At 45.1% G+C, this 18,606-nt stretch overlaps 5 protein-coding genes across 5 annotated transcripts; 1 reads left to right on the top strand and 4 right to left on the bottom strand.

Annotated features, from left to right (window-relative positions):
* Window positions 1–249: 249 nt before the first annotated feature.
* N7509_012293 (uncharacterized protein) lies at window positions 250–1,191 on the top strand (the record flags this gene model as incomplete). The annotated part of the gene is made up of 1 exon (XM_056636930.1): window positions 250–1,191. The coding sequence occupies one exon, from the start codon at window positions 250–252 to the stop codon at window positions 1,189–1,191; it is 942 nt and encodes a 313-aa protein (XP_056482960.1).
* A 548-nt stretch (window positions 1,192–1,739) lies between these two features.
* N7509_012292 (uncharacterized protein) lies at window positions 1,740–2,865 on the bottom strand (the record flags this gene model as incomplete). The annotated part of the gene is made up of 5 exons (XM_056636929.1): window positions 1,740–2,026; window positions 2,084–2,395; window positions 2,448–2,472; window positions 2,560–2,663; window positions 2,721–2,865. 5 exons carry the CDS (start codon window positions 2,863–2,865, stop codon window positions 1,740–1,742), a joined length of 873 nt encoding a protein of 290 aa, XP_056482959.1.
* Window positions 2,866–10,397: 7,532 nt separating this feature from the next.
* On the bottom strand, window positions 10,398–10,738 carry N7509_012291 (uncharacterized protein; the record flags this gene model as incomplete). Its single annotated transcript, XM_056636928.1, has 2 exons — window positions 10,398–10,417; window positions 10,483–10,738. The coding sequence occupies 2 exons, from the start codon at window positions 10,736–10,738 to the stop codon at window positions 10,398–10,400; spliced, it is 276 nt and encodes a 91-aa protein (XP_056482958.1).
* A 3,112-nt stretch (window positions 10,739–13,850) lies between these two features.
* N7509_012290 (short-chain dehydrogenase) lies at window positions 13,851–14,914 on the bottom strand (the record flags this gene model as incomplete). The annotated part of the gene is made up of 4 exons (XM_056636927.1): window positions 13,851–14,171; window positions 14,230–14,555; window positions 14,619–14,729; window positions 14,794–14,914. 4 exons carry the CDS (start codon window positions 14,912–14,914, stop codon window positions 13,851–13,853), a joined length of 879 nt encoding a protein of 292 aa, XP_056482957.1.
* Window positions 14,915–17,267: 2,353 nt separating this feature from the next.
* On the bottom strand, window positions 17,268–18,203 carry N7509_012289 (uncharacterized protein; the record flags this gene model as incomplete). Its single annotated transcript, XM_056636926.1, has 1 exon — window positions 17,268–18,203. One exon carries the CDS (start codon window positions 18,201–18,203, stop codon window positions 17,268–17,270), a length of 936 nt encoding a protein of 311 aa, XP_056482956.1.
* Window positions 18,204–18,606: the final 403 nt, after the last annotated feature.

Here is an 18,606-nt window from a genome sequence, read left to right as displayed (position 1 = left end):
AGATCTCGGTATAGATAATAATTCGTAGATGGTTTCCAAAGTTTATCTTGACCCGAGGAAATGATTGTGAGCTGTGGGGTATATGCTACAACGGCCGGTCTCCCGAGATTCATCGGCTTCTTTCCCGGTCGGCCAAGCATCCCTATAAGACTCGGAAGACATGCGACTTCAAGTTGGTCACCTCCATCAATTTCATTATTCTGCTAGATTCAGCTGATTGTCTGAGATCCAGAAGCCGGCAATTTTAACATGGCAAAATCCGAAGTTGTTGCTTTATTAAAGCAACTCATGCAAATTCCGTCATGCAGTAATGAAGAACAGGCCATTGGAATATTTCTCGAGCAACACTTGAAGAGTTTGGGCTACACAGTGGAACTTATTCCCATAAGTCCTAATAGCTCTCGTTGCAATGTATACGCATATCTTAGCTCTTCGCGCGAAACGCGTGTTTGCCTCACTGCGCACATGGATACAGTCCCTCCACATATCCCACTTCGAGAGACACCCGATAGAATTTACGGCCGGGGATCTTGCGATGACAAAGGTCCGATGGCGTCGCAGATCATAGCGGTTGAAGAACTGCGTAAAGAAGGCCTCATCGAGCCCAAGGATGTCTCACTTCTTTTTGTGGTCGGAGAAGAAAAAGGTGGTGCCGGCATGCTTGCGGCCAACGACGTGAATTTGTCCTGGGAGGCAGTTGTGTTTGCCGAGCCAACAGATAACCTATTAGCGGTTGGTCACAAAGGCCACTTCGTCTTTGACCTCGTTAGTGAGGGAATCCCCTCACATTCCGGATATCCCGACCGTGGTCGAAGTGCGATCTCTACGATGATTGCCGTGTTGGCCGAACTCGAGCAGGCCCGATTTCCATCTTCAGATTCTCTTGGACCGTCTACATTTCACTGCGGCGAAATTGCCGGCGGAGAAGGATACAATATTCTGGCACCCAAATGCACTGCTGTCTGCTCGGTGCGAGTAGCCAAGGATTTACCGAGGATTGAGCAGTTGATAGAAAAAGTCATTTCCCGCCACGAAAACGTATATCTAAAGAAAAGATTTATGTACCCGGAGCTGTATCTGGACCATGATATACCTGGGATGGGCACAATTGCAGTCTCCTTCGGCACAGACGCGCCCCGGCTAAAGGGGAGCATAAGAAATATCTATATGGACCGGGTACCATCCTGGTAGCACATGGGGGAAATGAGCACATCAGAATATCGGAGCTCATTGAGAGTGTGCAGATCTACAAAAGAATTGTGAAGTGTTGTCTGCATGGTTGCAGCGATTGAGTACTTTTTCGAGGCCGCAAGTGGCCCATTTATACCATCAGGAGTTACTAGTATTCAGGGAAATCTATGATTCGCTCAGACAAGACGAGGAATATTTTGACAACAGGGTGATTATATCAGGCCCAGACTACTCGATTCCAAAATAATCAAATAAAGAGCGGTTCTATGTAGAAGTCGGGAGTTGAGGGACGTTCGAACCAACTTTGAATAAGCTAAATCGGCGAGCTGTATTCAATTGGATAACCCCCCCACCCAAAAAAAAAGAAATTGCATGCCAATGGTGGACACTTGCATAAACTTGAGTGGTCGAAATGCCTGGAATGTTATTCCCGGCTGTCTGGACAGTCAAAAATGTGATCGGCGGAGGAGCGGAAAAATTCAAAGCCAGAAAATGCTTCTGAAATTATTGGCTCGATTCCAAGCTAAATCACTGATTTTGATAATTTTTCAACGCTTCTCTGATTTCAACATCCGGTAAATCTTTTTATGCTGCTCCAATAGCACCAGCGTGGCAATTGTTTGAGGACCCAAGCGAACAAAGCTTGGGGTCCATCCACGAAAAACCCACCTTGGCCCCTCAGCGTGCATCAGATTTCGCACGACATCGAAAACCGAAGTCTTATTTGAAGAGCTCATTAACTGGGTTCTGATGACATCCATCGGACTTGAAATTGAGGTTGCGACCAAACTCGCCAACAGAGAAGCAGCGAAGTGAATCAAAGGCTTTTCCTCATCTGTGTCGCATAATTTATGTATCAATCTTTTGAATGAATCATATGATGCCAACTGACTGGCGGTCATGATCCCAGAGCGGAAGCAATTAGGCCACAATCCCTGCCGGAAAGATCTCCAACCCTCGACTCGCTTCATCTGGACCCATGCGTCGAGTACATTTCGATAGTTACGGCGCTGCTGCTGCGGTAACGAGGCATCATTCTGCATTCTCACATTTGCAATATCAGCAGGGGTGCCAAAAATAGCACCGATAAACCCCGATGATGCGGCCATCATCCCTAGAATGGGTGTTGAAAGCGGTTGGTTGGGCTTTTCCGCACTTTGTTTCATCTCTTCATAGAGAGCAATGCGCGATGTACCATAGGTCACTTAGAATATTAGAGTAGGCCATTCTGAAAGGAGAGATTTTTCAAGGCTTACATGCTCGCATAAATCCAGCAGTAAGCTAATTCAAATTGACAGGTATCCAGTTAGCAATAAGACTACATAGCAGATCCAGTAACTGTTTCCGAGAATCTGCCACACGACTTACACCATGATAAAATCCCTTGACTCCTTCTCCCTGAAGAATCCTCATGCCGGTAATAATAGTGCTCTGCTTAGTGCCGTTTGATACTGTTTGCATTCGCACCTTAACTGTTTTCTCGCAGCTTTAGATTATGGACAATGGAACACTCTTTTTTTTGTACTTACTAAGGTCAAAAGGATGGGAAACAATAACAGCCACGCAAGAGGCCGACCCACCAAACCATCTTGGGTAACTAATGTTTTCTGCTTTGGATGATAGTACTGAACTTTCTGACGCAGGAGGAATCCGCGCTACTTTCGTTGTCGCCATTCTGAGTTGTTGATAGCAGATGCGATTTATGCTTCAAAAATCCTTTTGAATGTAGCAGAGCTTGCTTGTTAGTTGCCGACTCTAATATCTGTTTTCTAATTGAAAGCCTCCTTGGTGGGATGGAACTAGTTCTCGGTAACTACAAGACGCCTATATGCTTCGACCCGAGAGAGCGAGGGGAAGGCGATCTTGAATGCCTGAGGCATTTAACGGCAACACTAACGTAATTCCCAAGCGGGCGGTGAACCCAAGCCAGTGGTGAACCTCACCAAAAGCTATTTTTTTAAACTAAATTTAGACAACCAAAACACCATGATATTGAAAAAACTATCTACTTGGGCACCAGGTAATTGAATAGCCTATTCTCTGACAGCCGCTATACCTTCCCTGCCGCCGTCTGGTTGGTGGAGGTGGCAGAACAGGTGGTTCAACAGGCCCTGGCGGAGGTTGCTCAATACGTTCAATTGGCTCAGTTAGCTGCTCAATAAGCTGTAAGGCCTCTTCAACGGTGAACCCTCCTTCGTGTGGTATTTACCGATTTGATCTTGTACGCTTTTGTCGTTTCTTCTTATCTGTAGTGCGTAGATCAGCGTTTTCCTTTACTAGAAGTGCAGCGTTATGCATTGAGAGATAGCAGCCTTTGATAACTTGATTAAGCATGATTTTAGATAGAGTTGGAGGGCTTTTTGAACGTTCCTTAAGCAAGGCCTTGAGTGAGGAAGCTTGCTTTTGAAGCTGGAGAACTGTTTTTAGTGTTTTTAGTGAAAAAATACTTGATCTGCTGCTTGGTCGGTTCTCTGGGGGTGTATGTAATTGTAGTAATATATTAAGATGTGAGAGTATACGATCTGCGTTGATTAGTACTAGACCTGTAGTAGTAAAACTATTTTGAATAGTTTCTGATTAAAAAGCCTCTGTACGTACTTGAGGATAGGCTGCTAGAAAATCTAGCTTATCGACATAGTTGTATCCCGTACGTGCTTGATTCTTAACTAAATATCTATATGAGCGTTTAAGAACAGTAAAATATCTAATATTAAGTAGCTAAAGAAGGTAGAAAGAATATACTAGTATACAAAGTGGTATGATAAAGTTTTCAGTATAAATCTAATTAAATTAAGGTATAAGTGTTACGGACCCTGCAACGTGAGGGGTCGCAACCTACAAATGGGCCATCAAGAGCCAACCATTCTGCAACCACCATGACCGCCTGCAGGTCACGTGCAGAAAACAACAAAAACCATGGCATCCCCACCAGGAGCTGCACGATACAGAATAATTAAGGCACACGGTGGAAAGACCATGAGATACTCCAACAGAACCCTAGTACCGTGAGATGGGCGATATCGTGGGACGAAACACGTCGCGGGGACCACACCGTCCCACAACGGGACGATCCGCACGACACGCACCATCCCACGCCAGGGAGTATCGCACGCACCAAGCTATCGCACGATAGACCACGATTCCCGGACAAGCAAGAAGAAGCCATGGTCGATCGTACGATAGGGCTGAACGCAGGAACAAAGAGGACATGCGACAAGGTCACATGACGTCCCAACGACAGGATAGGATCCCATCCTACCAGTAGGCTAGGATTCCTACCGCATGAATAGGAAGGACTAGGATATATATAGGACACTCTCTACGCACATATATTTAGTTCTTCGCGATCAATCAATCTAAGTTACTACAGTATACCTTTGGATTATTCTTCATTCAGTTTCAACTCTTGTGACAAACATACTACGAATAGGGGAGCTCTTCGGACTGACCTATTCGGCGCACTACCTGGCGTATCCTTCGAAGTTACTCTATAGGATCCGAGTCCGTGTAAGGCTTAGCATAGCAACGGTACGATTGCGAGTCGATACTTGAGGATTACGAGTGATAGATATTACGTACAACTAACGACACAGAGAACAACTGGTAAGTTGTTAACCACAGATCTAACCACTCACCGTGACCAGTTAGCTACGCGTAACACATTGATCGCCCTGTCAACACGAAAACTGTGAAGTTTAATCATTATGTCATCGACTGGCAGCAGCAGAGGCAAGGCACTAGCGCCCGTGCCTCTACAGACTCAATCTCGTCAGGAAGAACCCGACTCTGACGAAGAACGAGAAAATGTACGAAGCGAAGAAATTCGACAACTCAAGCAGGTTATCAAGAACCTCAAAGAGCGATTTAAGGAAATGGGGGGAAGCTTCACCGAGCATGCCAAAGGAACCAACGATCACATCGAACAGATTATGGCACAGATTAGCGCTATCCCACCCAACAACGCCATCACCAGTACGCCTAAGCTACCTAAGGCGGAAAACTTCGACGGAACTCGCTCTAAGTTGCGAGGATTCCTGACACAGATGAACATGCACCTCGACGTAAACAAGTTCAAATTGACCAACAATGCCGACAAGGTCATCTTCGTGTTAACCTACTTGCGAGGACAAGCATAGGACTGGCTCGAACCATATGTCCGAGAGTACTACGAAAAGGACAGCTCGGAATGGTCAAACACCGCAGTCAATATCTTTTCTAGCTACGACAAGTTCAAGGAATACCTGGAAAAGACGTTCGGTAACATCGACGCTAAGAAAACGGCTGAACGGAAGCTTAAGCGACTCTGACAGACAGCCTCAGCATCAGCATATACGGCTGAATTTATACAACAAGCAGCTATCCTTAGATAGGACGACTATACATTGATTCCTTACTATAATGAAGGACTTAAGTCGTACATCAAGGACGAAATCGCCAGAGTTGGTGATTTCAACACAATAGACAAACTTATCGACTTCGCGGTTTGAATCGATAACAGGTTTTTCGACAGGCAAATGCAGAAGAAAGAGGTAGAGGGATGGAGAAAAGGCAACGGACGCCCGACCCATCACCGATTCCAGCCTTAACGACAACAACAGCGACCTAACCGGAACAGCGATCCGTATGGTCTATGACCAATGGAGCTCGACGCAGCGAGACTCCCAGAAGAAGAACAGAAGCGTCGGAAAGACAACAGACTCTGTTTCAACTGTGGTAAGCCAGGCCACATATCGAGAGATTGTCGCAGCAAGAAGGACGATAAGAGACCACAACAACTACGCGCGACTTAGGAAAGAGGAGCGTACGATACCACTAGGACAAAAAAAGTACAGCGACTCTGCGCTACCCAGGAGGAAAATACGCCGACCTAGGAAAAACGGGTCAGGAAGAGCGTAATTCTACAAGAACAGTAGGCGGCAGGATGGCCACTATTGCGCACTAATGAACGAAAGGCAGAGCTAGAACCTGAAACGCAGGAGCTTATAACCTCAGTTGACTCTGAGCTCGAAGAGTACGACAGACAGGAACAGTATCCACGGATTAACCTAGACACAGTAGAGAGTCAAGGATAGACCCAGCACGTGTGGGAACCCATTGACTCCTAGGGACCAACAACAGAAGCCCCAGAAACGCCTCAAGAGTCCCTAAGACACGACGAATTCCCTCGGACAGTTTAAGAGCTTCTCTAAAGATGGATAACTCTTACCGAGCAGGAAATACAGGAAATCCCAGAGACCCTACCGGAGGGCTACTGGATGAGTTACCAAGAGGAACAAGAACTATAACGGGTCTACAAGACAGGTGGCATGGCCCCTGGAGACCCCCGAAGGATCCTCTTTAACGAATCAGACGACGACGAACCAGTACTATACGTTACTAGCACGGAAGGAATATGCCCGTGCCACAGGGAAGACTGCGTCTGTATAGGATACGCATAACATCCTGATTATGACCTTAGGGCAACGATCGGATGCTACGACTACGCATGCAGGACGTATATGCAAGGTAAGCTAGATGCTGGAGGAATTGAACCTAAGCCATCGCCACGGCTACGTCGCCCAGAGTGGAGATAAGTTCTCGCGGCAACAGCGTGGGGAAAATACATGAAGGCAGAAGCACTGATAACTTTCTATAGGGGAGATGAGATTAGCGTACGAGTTATGATTGACTTAGGAGCTGCAGGAAACTTTATAGACTCAGAATATACCTTAAGCGGAAGAGTACCGACTATCCAAAAGAGAATTGCTACTCCTCTCGTCGGACTTAATAGAGAAAAGCTAAACGAAGGAATCACACACCACACCGAAATGATCGACATGATCATCGGCAACCACCTAGAACCTATATGCTTTGACGTCACAGGGTTAGGAGGGTACGATGTGGTACTTAGTATTCCTTGGCTACGCCAGCATAGCCTAAGGATCGATTAGCGAAGGGACGAAATCCACTTCGACTACTGCGATTATACACAAACAGAAACCAGATAGACTGGAAAAGAACCACAGAGCATTGAAGGGCCTAGCCCCGGGACGGCAGGTACCTATTGCGGCCCGTACGAGGTTGACCCTAAACGGAGCAGGCAGCCTAGAGGCGGGGCATCAGGTAGGATCATAGATGTGGACGTCCTCGCAACCACGGAACAAAGACCAGATATGTCGGACGACGAATTAAGAGACTACATCATAATACACCATAAATCACGACAAACCCTCTGCGCAACAGAGGAAGAGACACAGATACCTAAAGAATACCAAGAGTACCGGGATGTGTTTGAGGCACCACCAGACGGTATACTCCCAGAGCATGGTCCGTTTGACCACAAGATCAGGTTGAAGGAAGGCAAGGAACTAACCTTTAGGCCTATCTATCAGCTATCGCCATTAGAAATAGAAACCTTGAGGAAATATATCGAAGAAAACCTCAGGAAGGGATTCATCCGGAAGTCATCATCATCAGCCGGATATCCGATTATATTCGTACCCAAGAAAGGGAACGAACTTCAACTTTGCGTAGACTATCGATATCTAAATGAGATTACCATCAAAGATCGACACCCGTTGCCTCTTATTCAGGAAATGCAAGATCGCATTTAGGGAAGTATTTATTTCACTAAATACAACATCACCAACGCATACAATCGCCTTAGGATCAAAGAAGGCGATAAGTAGAAAACAGCGTTTAGAACAAGATACGGGCATTACGAATACACGGTTATACCGTTCGGACTTACAAATATACCGGCAGCATTTCAACGATTTATCTTCAGTGCGCTAGAGGAATACCTCGATATCTTTGTGATGGTATATCTCGACGACATCTTGGTGTTCTCTAAAAACATAGAAGAATACGTCCAGCACAATAAGAAGGTGCTGCAAAAGCTCAGAGAAGCTAAAGTTACACTTAAACTTAAGAAGTATGAATTCTACGTTAAGGAAACAGAGTTCCTAGGATACGTAATCAGCGAAAACGGATTTAGTATGCAAGAAGAAAAAGTCAGAAGCATTCTGGATTAGCCAACGCCCAAGAACGTAAAAGAAGTTCAACAGTTTCTGGGGTTGTGCAACTACTACCGACGCTCAGTCGACGGGTTTGGGAAAGTTGCGGTTAATCTCAACAAACTTACGAAGAAAGACCAGAAGTAGGTCTGGGACGACTAGTCAGAATAAGCGTTTAAAAATCTCAAGAAGTTATTCGTTGAACGAATAATACTTGTACCTGCGGATCTAAGCAAACTATACACAGTAGAAACCGATGCATCGGATTATGCACTCGGGGCATAACTTACTCAACCAGGAAGTGACGGGAAACCACGACCGATCTCGTTTTGGTCAAGGAAAATGATACCCGCGGAACTTAACTATGACATCTATAACAAAGAATTGCTAGCCATAGTGTCAGTACTCAAGTACTGGAGAGCATACCTGGAAGGAGTAAGTCATTAAGTTCTAGTGAAGTCAGATCATAAGAACCTTATATTCTTTACCAGCACAAAGGAATTGACAAGACGTTAAGTAAGATGGGCAGGAACCTTAGTAAGATACGATTATAGGATCGAACATTGCCTAGGTATAGCTAACAGCCAGGCGGATGTGCTTAGCAGAAGACCAGACTATGCGATAGGGGTCAAGGAAGCCGTTCTAGCTATACTCAGAACAAACGACGACGGTTATCTAGTGTATAATTACCAGACCCTGGCCGCTACTAGCGAGATCAAGGACAACGAGTGGATCAACCAAATCAAAGAAGGAATAATGAAAGATATTATCGTTCAGAATATTATGACGAAGAATTGCGCAACATTAAAAGATGAACTGATCTACATCCACGGATTGGTATACGTGCTACAACGACTTCAGAATAAAGCTATACGGCGATACTACGACGATCCAGCGCACGGATATATGGGGGTGGAAAAAACAGTGGAATACCTCTCGAGGAACTACTATATCCCTAATATGTATAAAAAGGTTCGAAGATACATTAAGCAATGTGACACTTGTCAGCGAAACAAACCATCACGATACACCCTATATAGCGAGTTACAGAACTTAGAAACGCCAACGAGACTATAGGAATGGATTACGATTGACTTCATTACTAAACTACCTAAATCGGACGGACACGATATGATTATAGTAGTTGTGGATCGACTAACGAAGTACTCCTATATGATACTAACAACAGAAACGATCAACGCCAAGACGATGGTATTCCTGTTGTTCAGATATATATTCGCCAACCACGGAACACCTGAAAAGATAACATTAGACAGGGACAAGCTCTTTACGAGCAAGATGTGGCAATTGTTCGCGGACTTGGTAGGTATTGAGCATAGACTCTCCACTGCCTATTATCCACGAACGAACGGCCAAACAGAACGAACAAACCAGACACTGGAACAGTACCTAAGGCACTATGTGAACTACCAGCAGGACGACTGGGCAGGACTGTTGCCACTGGCACAATTTGCGTACAACAACGCTATGCACGCAACAACGAAAGAAACTCTATTCTTCGCAAACTATAGGTATAATCCCTCAATCATCGGAGAAACCATCGGGAGATAAACAGAGGCAGAAGCATCGCGGCTTCTGGCCACAGAACTCAAGCAACTGCACCTCTAGCTGGCCAGGGACATAGAGTTTTTTAATCTACGGATGAAACACTACTACGACCAGGGCTACCAGGAAGGACCAGACTTCAAAAAAGGGGGAGAAGGTGTACCTCCTACGTCGAAACATCAAAACTAAGCGACTAAGCTCAAAGCTCGACCACCTAAAACTGGGGCTATTTGAAATCGAAAAGAAAACAGGACCAGTTAATTATCGCTTGAAGCTACTAGACAGTATGCGACGCATGTATGTAATATTTCATATCTCGTTACTCGAAACTGCACCAGAAAACGCTGAACTCGCTACAAATGTGGAAATAGAGGAAGAAACCGAAAACGAATATGAAGTCGAAAACGTCCTAAGCATAGAACGCGTTAACGGAAAACCTCACTACCTAGTGAAATGGAAAGGATACGATACCTCGGAAAACACATGGGAACCTATCGAGAACCTGACGGACTGCCGCCAGCTGGTTCAACAATACCACTAACGGGTGAAGGGGACTTCGCAACCTCAAAAAAGGCGTCTAGGTCGTCCCAGGAAAGAGACGGTAAGGGATCTACCGACGCAATCATCTGCGTCAGAGTAGGATCCTCAGACGTCGCCGTAAGGACCTGATAGTCCGGCACCAAGGTATGATCGATCCTCTCGGAAGCGGCACGAGAAGACTCAGCCTTACGCTCTTTTCGCTCGGACTCGAGGCGTTCGTCCTCAAGGCGCTGCAATTCCTCCGCCTTGCGACGCTCGAGCTCCTCCAACTCAGCAATTTCTTTATAATCACGGGCGATGAAATTACCCGCACGCTTCTTCAGCAGTCTCTTCTGTTTTTGAAGGTGTGCTAGTTTGGCCAACATCTCTTGCTGAGCGAGAAGGATCTTTTCCTCTTCGTTCTCCAGGGAGGTTTGGGACGAAAAGCAAACGGCGCCATTCGGCATCGGTAAAAGACTCTTTGGGTATTTTGCACTTCACTGTACCACCAGCGCGATTGCAACCGGCACAGCGATAGGAACGATCGGATCGGATATACGTCTTATTCTGGGCAACACAACGAAGATAAGGAATGAGAGACTCAAAACCCTCGCGTTCGATCAACTGGTGGAGCTTACGGCTGGAAACCCCAGAAGAAGGTATGATCAGAAAAACATTAGGAAAACAAGAAAAACAAAAAGACTAGGTACTTACCAGAGGGGGGTGAGCGGTTATAAGGATTCTCGAGGACGAGAACCAAGGAGAGGGGGAGATAATGTTACGGACCCTGCAACGTGAGGGGTCGCAACCTACAAATGGGCCATTAAGAGCTAACCATTCTGCAACCACCATGACCGCCTGCAGGTTACGTGCAGAAAACAACAAAAACCATGGCATCCCCACCAGGAGCTGCACGATACAGAATAATTAAGGCACACGGTGGAAAGACTATGAGATACTCTAACAGAACCCTAGTACCGTGAGATGGGCGATATCGTGGGACGAAACACGTCGCGGGGACCACACCGTCCTACGACGGGACGATCCGCACGATACGCACCATCCTACGCCAGGAAGTATCGCACGCACTAAGCTATCGTACGATAGACCACGATTCCCGGACAAGCAAGAAGAAGCTATGGTCGATCGTACGATAGGGCTGAACGCAGGAACAAAGAGGACATGCGACAAGGTCACATAACGTCCCAACGACAGATAGGATCCTATCCTACCAGTAGGCTAGGATTCCTACCGCATGAATAGGAAGGACTAGGATATATATAGGACACTCTCTACGTACATGTATTTAGTTCTTCGCGATCAATTAATCTAAGTTACTACAGTATACCTTTGGATTATTCTTCATTCAGTTTCAACTCTTGTGACAAACATACTACGAATAGGGGAGCTCTTCGGACTGACCTATTCGGCGCACTACCTGGCGCATCCTTCGAAGTTACTCTACAGGATCCGAGTCCGTGTAAGGCTTAGCACAGCAACGGTACGATTGCGAGTCGATACTTGAGGATTACGAGTGATAGATATCACGTACAACCAACGACACAGAGAACAACTGGTAAGTTGTTAACCACAGATCTAACCACTCACCGTGACCAGTTAGCTACGCGTAACAATAAGGTGGCTATTATGGCCATCGAGAATAAGAAGACAAAATTTTCCTTTCGTATGTGTAGTTATAGCCGGAATAAAAAGCTTTTTAAGCTATTGTAAGCCGATCTCATTTATAGTCTAGCTATTTTAAGAGACCTTAAATCGCTAGTCTTTTAGAAGGTTATCAAACCAGCTTTTGATATAGACTTTACCTTTGAATATAATGTATGGAGGTAGTATAAAACTACTTACACTAATTATTTTAATTGTTGTTACCTATTTATAATTTCTAGGTTATAAAAGTGCTCGCCGACCGTAGTATTCAGTACGTATTACTACTTTAGCTGTTGCAATAAGGCCTATTGCAAAGCCAGTCTTATTAAAGTTGTAGATATTGTCGGATTAGATATTATTCTCCTTAATCATATCTTTAACAGTCTTAAACTATTTATATAGAGACTTTGGATCTTTATTTTGAGTACGCTGATAGTTATAGCGTTTTGAATATCGTATACGAAGCTCTTCGCATTGTTAAACAAAAGTTGATAACTAATTTTTACCAACAGTAGGTGATAGAGTAGATCTACGATCTGTAAGTAGAATATTAGCTAATTCTCGTACAGTAGATAGCCTGGGCACTGCTCTACGTAGATCTATAGAGATTATCTATTCAGCAAGCGTATCCTTCTCAAATTAAGCTAATTTATAACCAGTAGGACGTTTATCAGCGTGATAAGGTGTTCCTTTTATCTGCGTACGTACTGTTGCCTCGGGTACACTATATATGCTAGCTACAGCACGGAGAGAAGTAAATTAGCCATTTTGAAAAGACTTAATGGCTAAGACAACCCTACCCTTGCGACCTGGCGAGTTTTGGCTATTTTGAGAGCGAATTAGTGGCATGGTGGGTGTTTGAAGATGGTGAGTACGCGTCGGGACGCGAAATAAGGCGGTGTGCGCAGACCGGCCGGGTGCGCAGACCGGCCGGGTGCGCAGACCGGCCGGGAATTACGTTATACGGATGGCGCACACAAGCGGGTGGCGCACCGCAAAACACATAGAAATGTGATAAATTACCACTTCATATCTCAACAACCATAGCTTAATTTTACTTGAATATTATAATATGGGCTTTTCCTAGCATATGAAATAATACTTCTTAGTTTTAAGCAATTTAGATAGTTATTTCGATGCTTTACCAAAAAATACAGCGTAATTTTGACAAGAGGGATATAAATATATATATCTCTATGAATACTTCCTATACTTTCCTCACACATCGCCGGTAGGCTAGAAATACTATCTAGATTATATGCCTTTTATTTATTATTATAAATAGATATAGTTGTTGAGATATGAAGTGGTAATTTATCACATTTACTATGTGTTTTGCGGTGCGCCACCCGCTTGTGTGCGCCATCCGTATGTGAATTATGTTAACTAACGTAATTCCCGCCCGAGTGAGCCACCCGGCCGTGTGGGCCACCCAAAAACACATAGTAAATGCAATAAATTACAACTTCATATCTCAACAACCACGAGTAATTTAAGTAGGCAATTAGAGCTAACCACTCTGAGTACTATTTGTAGCTAGTTAATACAGTATGAAAGCAATAAGACAATTAAAGGTGGAGGTATACATATTAATTGCTTGAATGTCTAAATCACTCTGTATTTTACAGTAATATAATTAAATATTAAACTAAATATCTTAGTATCAAAAGATATTGTACTTTGTGTATAACAAAGTACATATACTCAAAACCAGACACAATTAATAATTGGTGGTTGAAATATAGAGGGACAAAAAATGGAATTTACTATATGTTTTTGGGTGGCCCACACGGCCGGGTGGCTCACTCGGGCGGGAATTACGTTAACCTAACTACCGAGGCAATTTAACACGGTATAATGAGTTTCTTAGCGATTCGAAAAATGCTTGGTGTGTTATTCTCGCTGGTGCTAGTTTTACCAACTACAATGTCCGCCATCAACGCGTAAATCAGCGCCAGTCATAAAACTGCTTCCGTCGGCTAACATGAAGAGTACGGGTGCGCGAAACTCGTCTGCTGTGCTCAGACGATACAGCATATTATCTCCGGTCCACTGAGACTCCATGCCTGGCTTCTGTAAAGACTCGGCAGTTGCAGCCGTGCGAATGTAGCCAGGAGATAGCGAGTTGACTCGAATGAGTGGTATTTCGACTCTTGACCCCCACTCAGCAGCCAGAGAACGCGTGAGCTGGTGAACGGCGGCCTTGGATGCATTATAGCCAGCTGTGTCGACACCCTGGTACCAACAACCACGTCAGCAAAAAATTGTAAAAAAAACCCGTCGTATTATCTACCTTGTTGGAACAATAACCGCTCATACTTGCAACCAAAACCATGCTTCCAGTGGTGTTCGTGCGGGTCATCTCTCGGGCTGTGGCTTGGGCGATCAGGAAGGTCCCTGTAACATTGATATCTAGAACTTTTCTAAATGAAGAAGCCGGAAATTCAGTCGCAGGGCCATTCAGTGACAGCCCGGCGCAAGCGACAAGTCCCTTAATTGGGTAGCGCAGAGAAGGGACAAACTTGGCAAAGGTTTCCGAAACCGCATTTTCATCAGTAACATCGAGCTGGAGATATGACAGTTGACATTGGTGCTTCTTTGCAGCATCCTCGACATCATCTATTTCCAAAAGAAAATTAGTTCTATCACAGGATAAGTCGAAACATCATCTTAAATTCATACTCCAATTAGCGGCGTTAGGTGTGGGAGAAAGATCGAGACAGACGATGTCGGCACCGCTTTCAAAGATGGCGATTGCTAGAGTCGTTCCCAAGAAGCCCAATGCACCAGTAACTGTGGCCTTATAGTTAGTGATTATCCCGAACAGTAACTGCTAGAGTCACAATAAAAATCATACTGATGACGGTGCGATTGTCGAGACGGAAGAGTTCTGATACAGGTCGCGATGAATCTCCCTGCGAAGGCTTTGCTTCGCGATAATGCAAGGCATGGACATTTCCTTCGCTTGTTTGAGGCATATTAAATTCCTGTCTTACCACTTATTGAGCTTTTTATCACCAAAAAAGAAAGTGAGTACTTAAGTATCTCCAACCTGCCTTACTTCTCGATGAGAGGGGCTTCCCGGGAAGTTGAGAGCCGACTGTGCATCACACTATGCTGTTGCAAACCCCGCACGCGTTCAATGAAATGGACGCTTCGATTAGACGGCCCGTTCGTTCGACCTTGCCGCTCTAGGATATGGAATGCGGAGTGTTGGGGATCTGCCATTGGGGGCGAATTGACCCCGGGCCGTCAGTTGGCCGATTGCACGGCTGAGGCAATTATCCGTTGGCCGCGATCGGATTGTCCGAGCGCACCTGGGCATAATCTGTACTCCTGAGATTTAGTCACTGGCACCTGCTACTAGTAACTACCAGCTTTTATCTATAAAAGCGAGAGGTACATTCTCTGGGTATGACTGATGCATTCCACCTGTCAGGAACTGAACCCATGCTGCATACGAATCATATAGCTGTCCAAAGAGTAATTTAGGTATTACCATGGTCTATGCCAATCTACGGAATTGCAGAACCGGAATATTCCGCCGATTCAACGTCTTCGGCTCTTGGTCTCCGTGTTTTCTTCTTAAAGGAAGCAAATATCGTCTTAACAGGCGGTTTCTGGGATAATGCCTTGAAAAGTGGCCATAAGGGAGCAGCGCTTGAAGCGATCACAACTGTCCACAACTCCATTAAGTTAAAGAACATCAAGGCCTCTAATGAAACTTCAGATTGGTTATTGTAGGGGCCAGGTTAGCTATGTCTGGAGGTTTTCATATATTTGAATTGCAGCTAGCCAATGAGTAGGAGTAGACAACTTAAAAGCAGGCTGGAAGGCTTGAGTATAATTCACAACAGAAACAACGGTTCCTATAGTGCCTAGGCTGAGTAAAACACAGACTAGGACCTTCTTTTTGTTTATCCGGCGATTTCACATTATTATTATTGGGTAAACTAAAAGTAATATGTCTGTTGTTACAGGGACCACTATAAGACACCTTCATTAATAATTTCTCAGGTATTTAGAAGGGCTGTCAATATATCAGATCACTACCTACAGGATGACACAGAGTTTGCAACAAGGATATTGAAATGGCAGTTTGATCCATTATGAAAGGGTTTACTCTTACATGACAGGAAGAGCAGAAACGAAAACACAACGGCAATGGCAAACTAGGAGCATAATGTCGAAATTAGTCTCTTGGCTTTTGTAGAAGACCGAGGCTGAGCTCACGTTAATCACAGCAGCGGTTAGAAGAATCCATCTACCCAAGATATAGACTGGAACTTGCAGGTACAGAATGTACATTGTCATAGAGAACTTTACTAGCATGATTCCCAGTAGTTGAAGGGCCTCGCTACTCTGGACTATCCAATGAACGCTAACATCGACGCTGCCCGTATTATTGGCGTATAGGTAAAGTAAAGTACTAGTCGACCCAAAAGCCTGCTTAAATTAGTCAAGATATCTCTTTAATGGCTACTGAATGTGCGATAATTATACCCAGCCAACAGTTGCCCAAGTGAGAATCCACCCGCCCTTCTTACGGGCAATATAGAAGTAGGTGTAGAAGCGCAAGGCTGTAATCACAGTTGCGATGCTAATGTATGAGACAGAGAAGCACAACAGAGTCTGTTTCGATGGCCTGAAGTTGAACATTGTTGGGAAATGGGCCAGTGCTATAAAAGCCCGAGGACGGGAATGAACCTTATTCATGGTGAAGGCTTGGAATAAATAGACAAAGTCGACGGGAGCAAGTATCTTCTAAGGTTCATTATCTATCGCCAAAAGTCTGCCAGCAAGGTTCAAGGTTCTCGAAGCAAACAGACTTACCTGTATATTCTGTATATCCTGTAGAATTGAGTTGAACATGACCTGCTGTGTTGTCAGCTCGCAGGCATTCGTCTTATTCCCATGAGACCCATTTCTTGAATATCGATAACAATTATCCCACAGGCAAGCTAAGATTATACAAGTACAGGCCGGATATTGGGAGAGTCTTAAGCCTAGACAAATATGTCTCACGTTTTAATTGTTCGTAGAATCTCCGAACTTTTCGAATGGAAAGTGAGACCAAGGTGCCCCAGGCATCAAATATTGCCTTCCGTTGCAGCCTCCTGAGGTCTTCTCTCTCTCGCAGAGCTAGTATATCCATCTATCGCTAGGCATTCGAATATAATTATAATCGCAAATTTTGTGGTTCCGAGCTTCTTGTCAGTGAGCGATTTGTTCAAGTTTTTTGAGTGGCATGTTTTTTTTTCTTTACGAATCGAAAAGCCATCGCGACGCACTGGTATGGATGAAAATTGCTAATAAATGCATGGTTTGAATTCAAGTCTGGCTGCCATCGACTTGTATAAGAAACTTGACCCCTTGACCTTTTCGAGCTGCCTCCCATGCGTCAGGTGCCTGGTGGAATGGAAATACCTTGCTAACGAAAGCCTTCAAAGGGATTTTGCCCCGCCCGACCAAAGTCGATGCCAATGCGAAATCCCCAGGGCCATACCGGAAGCAGCCCCTCAGCGTGATCTCTTTTTCACTCATCACAACCAGTGGAAATTCCACTATCTTCTTCCCCAACCCGACCTGGACATATGACCCGCCCTTTTTAATCAACTCAATGCCGAGCTGAACACATGACGCCACGCCCGTCGCTTCGATGACAACGTCGGGCCCTTCCCGGAGCCCCTTCTCAGCAACAAGGGCTTCAGCATTCTTCTCTACCGAAATGGCTGAGTCAAACTGATGTGTGGATACTTTTAATTCTTCAGCTGCGAATCTCAGGCGCTCGTTGTTGACATCAACCACGGTAATCCGACCAGCACCAAATTCGCGTGCGACCGCACAAGACAGCAAACCCACTGGACCTGCACCAAGAACAAGAACCTCCTGTCCCGGCTTGAGCTTTGAAAGGCAGAGGCCATGGATTGCGACCGCGAGAGGCTCAAATATAACCCCTTCGTCCAGCCCCAGGTGATCTGGTATCTTATAACATAAATCACTTGGAAGACGGAAGAAGGTTGCCAAAGTTCCGTGAACCACAGGCCCAGGCCCGGGGCTTGCTGCAAATGCCATTTCCGGGCACAAATTATATTTCCCTGCCAGGCAGAACGAGCAATACCGACAGGGGAATCCAGGCTCGATCGCAACTCGGTCACCAACTTTCAACGTCGTGACTGCAGACCCAATAGCCGCGACCACACCCGAAGCTTCATGACCGAGAGTGACTGGGAATCCAGGGCGGATCATCTCATTTATCCCCCCCATGTACCCAGAAGTGAACCTAGTAGTACCTGTTGAATTAACTACTCTATTAGCGACCTGGGATGTGATCAAATAACTACATCACTGCCACAAACCCCGGTGTACGCAATTCAAATCAAAACATCTCGTGGGGATTCCTTGAGGGATGGTGTGGGAATATTTTCGAATCGCGCATCCCCAGCACCGTAGAGAAGGCATGCTTGATTCTTTTCAGAAACCATGTTATAGATTATTAACACGAATAAATTCGAAAATGCACCATTATGCTCGATCTGAAGACTCGGAGTATGATCGATTTATGTCCCCACGTCTTGCTGACAGCGGGGGTTGACATCATGGCCCAGGACCTTAGGTAGACACCCCTCCTAAGTGCTAAGACATTGTATATTTTGTCGGCGTGGACACG

Source organism: Penicillium cosmopolitanum, assembly GCF_028827165.1.
Source record: "Penicillium cosmopolitanum strain IBT 29677 chromosome Unknown utg000011l:1.0-3548175.0:1.0-3550911.0, whole genome shotgun sequence".
Lineage (NCBI taxonomy): Eukaryota > Fungi > Ascomycota > Eurotiomycetes > Eurotiales > Aspergillaceae > Penicillium > Penicillium cosmopolitanum.
This window is presented reverse-complemented; position numbering and strand designations above follow the sequence as displayed.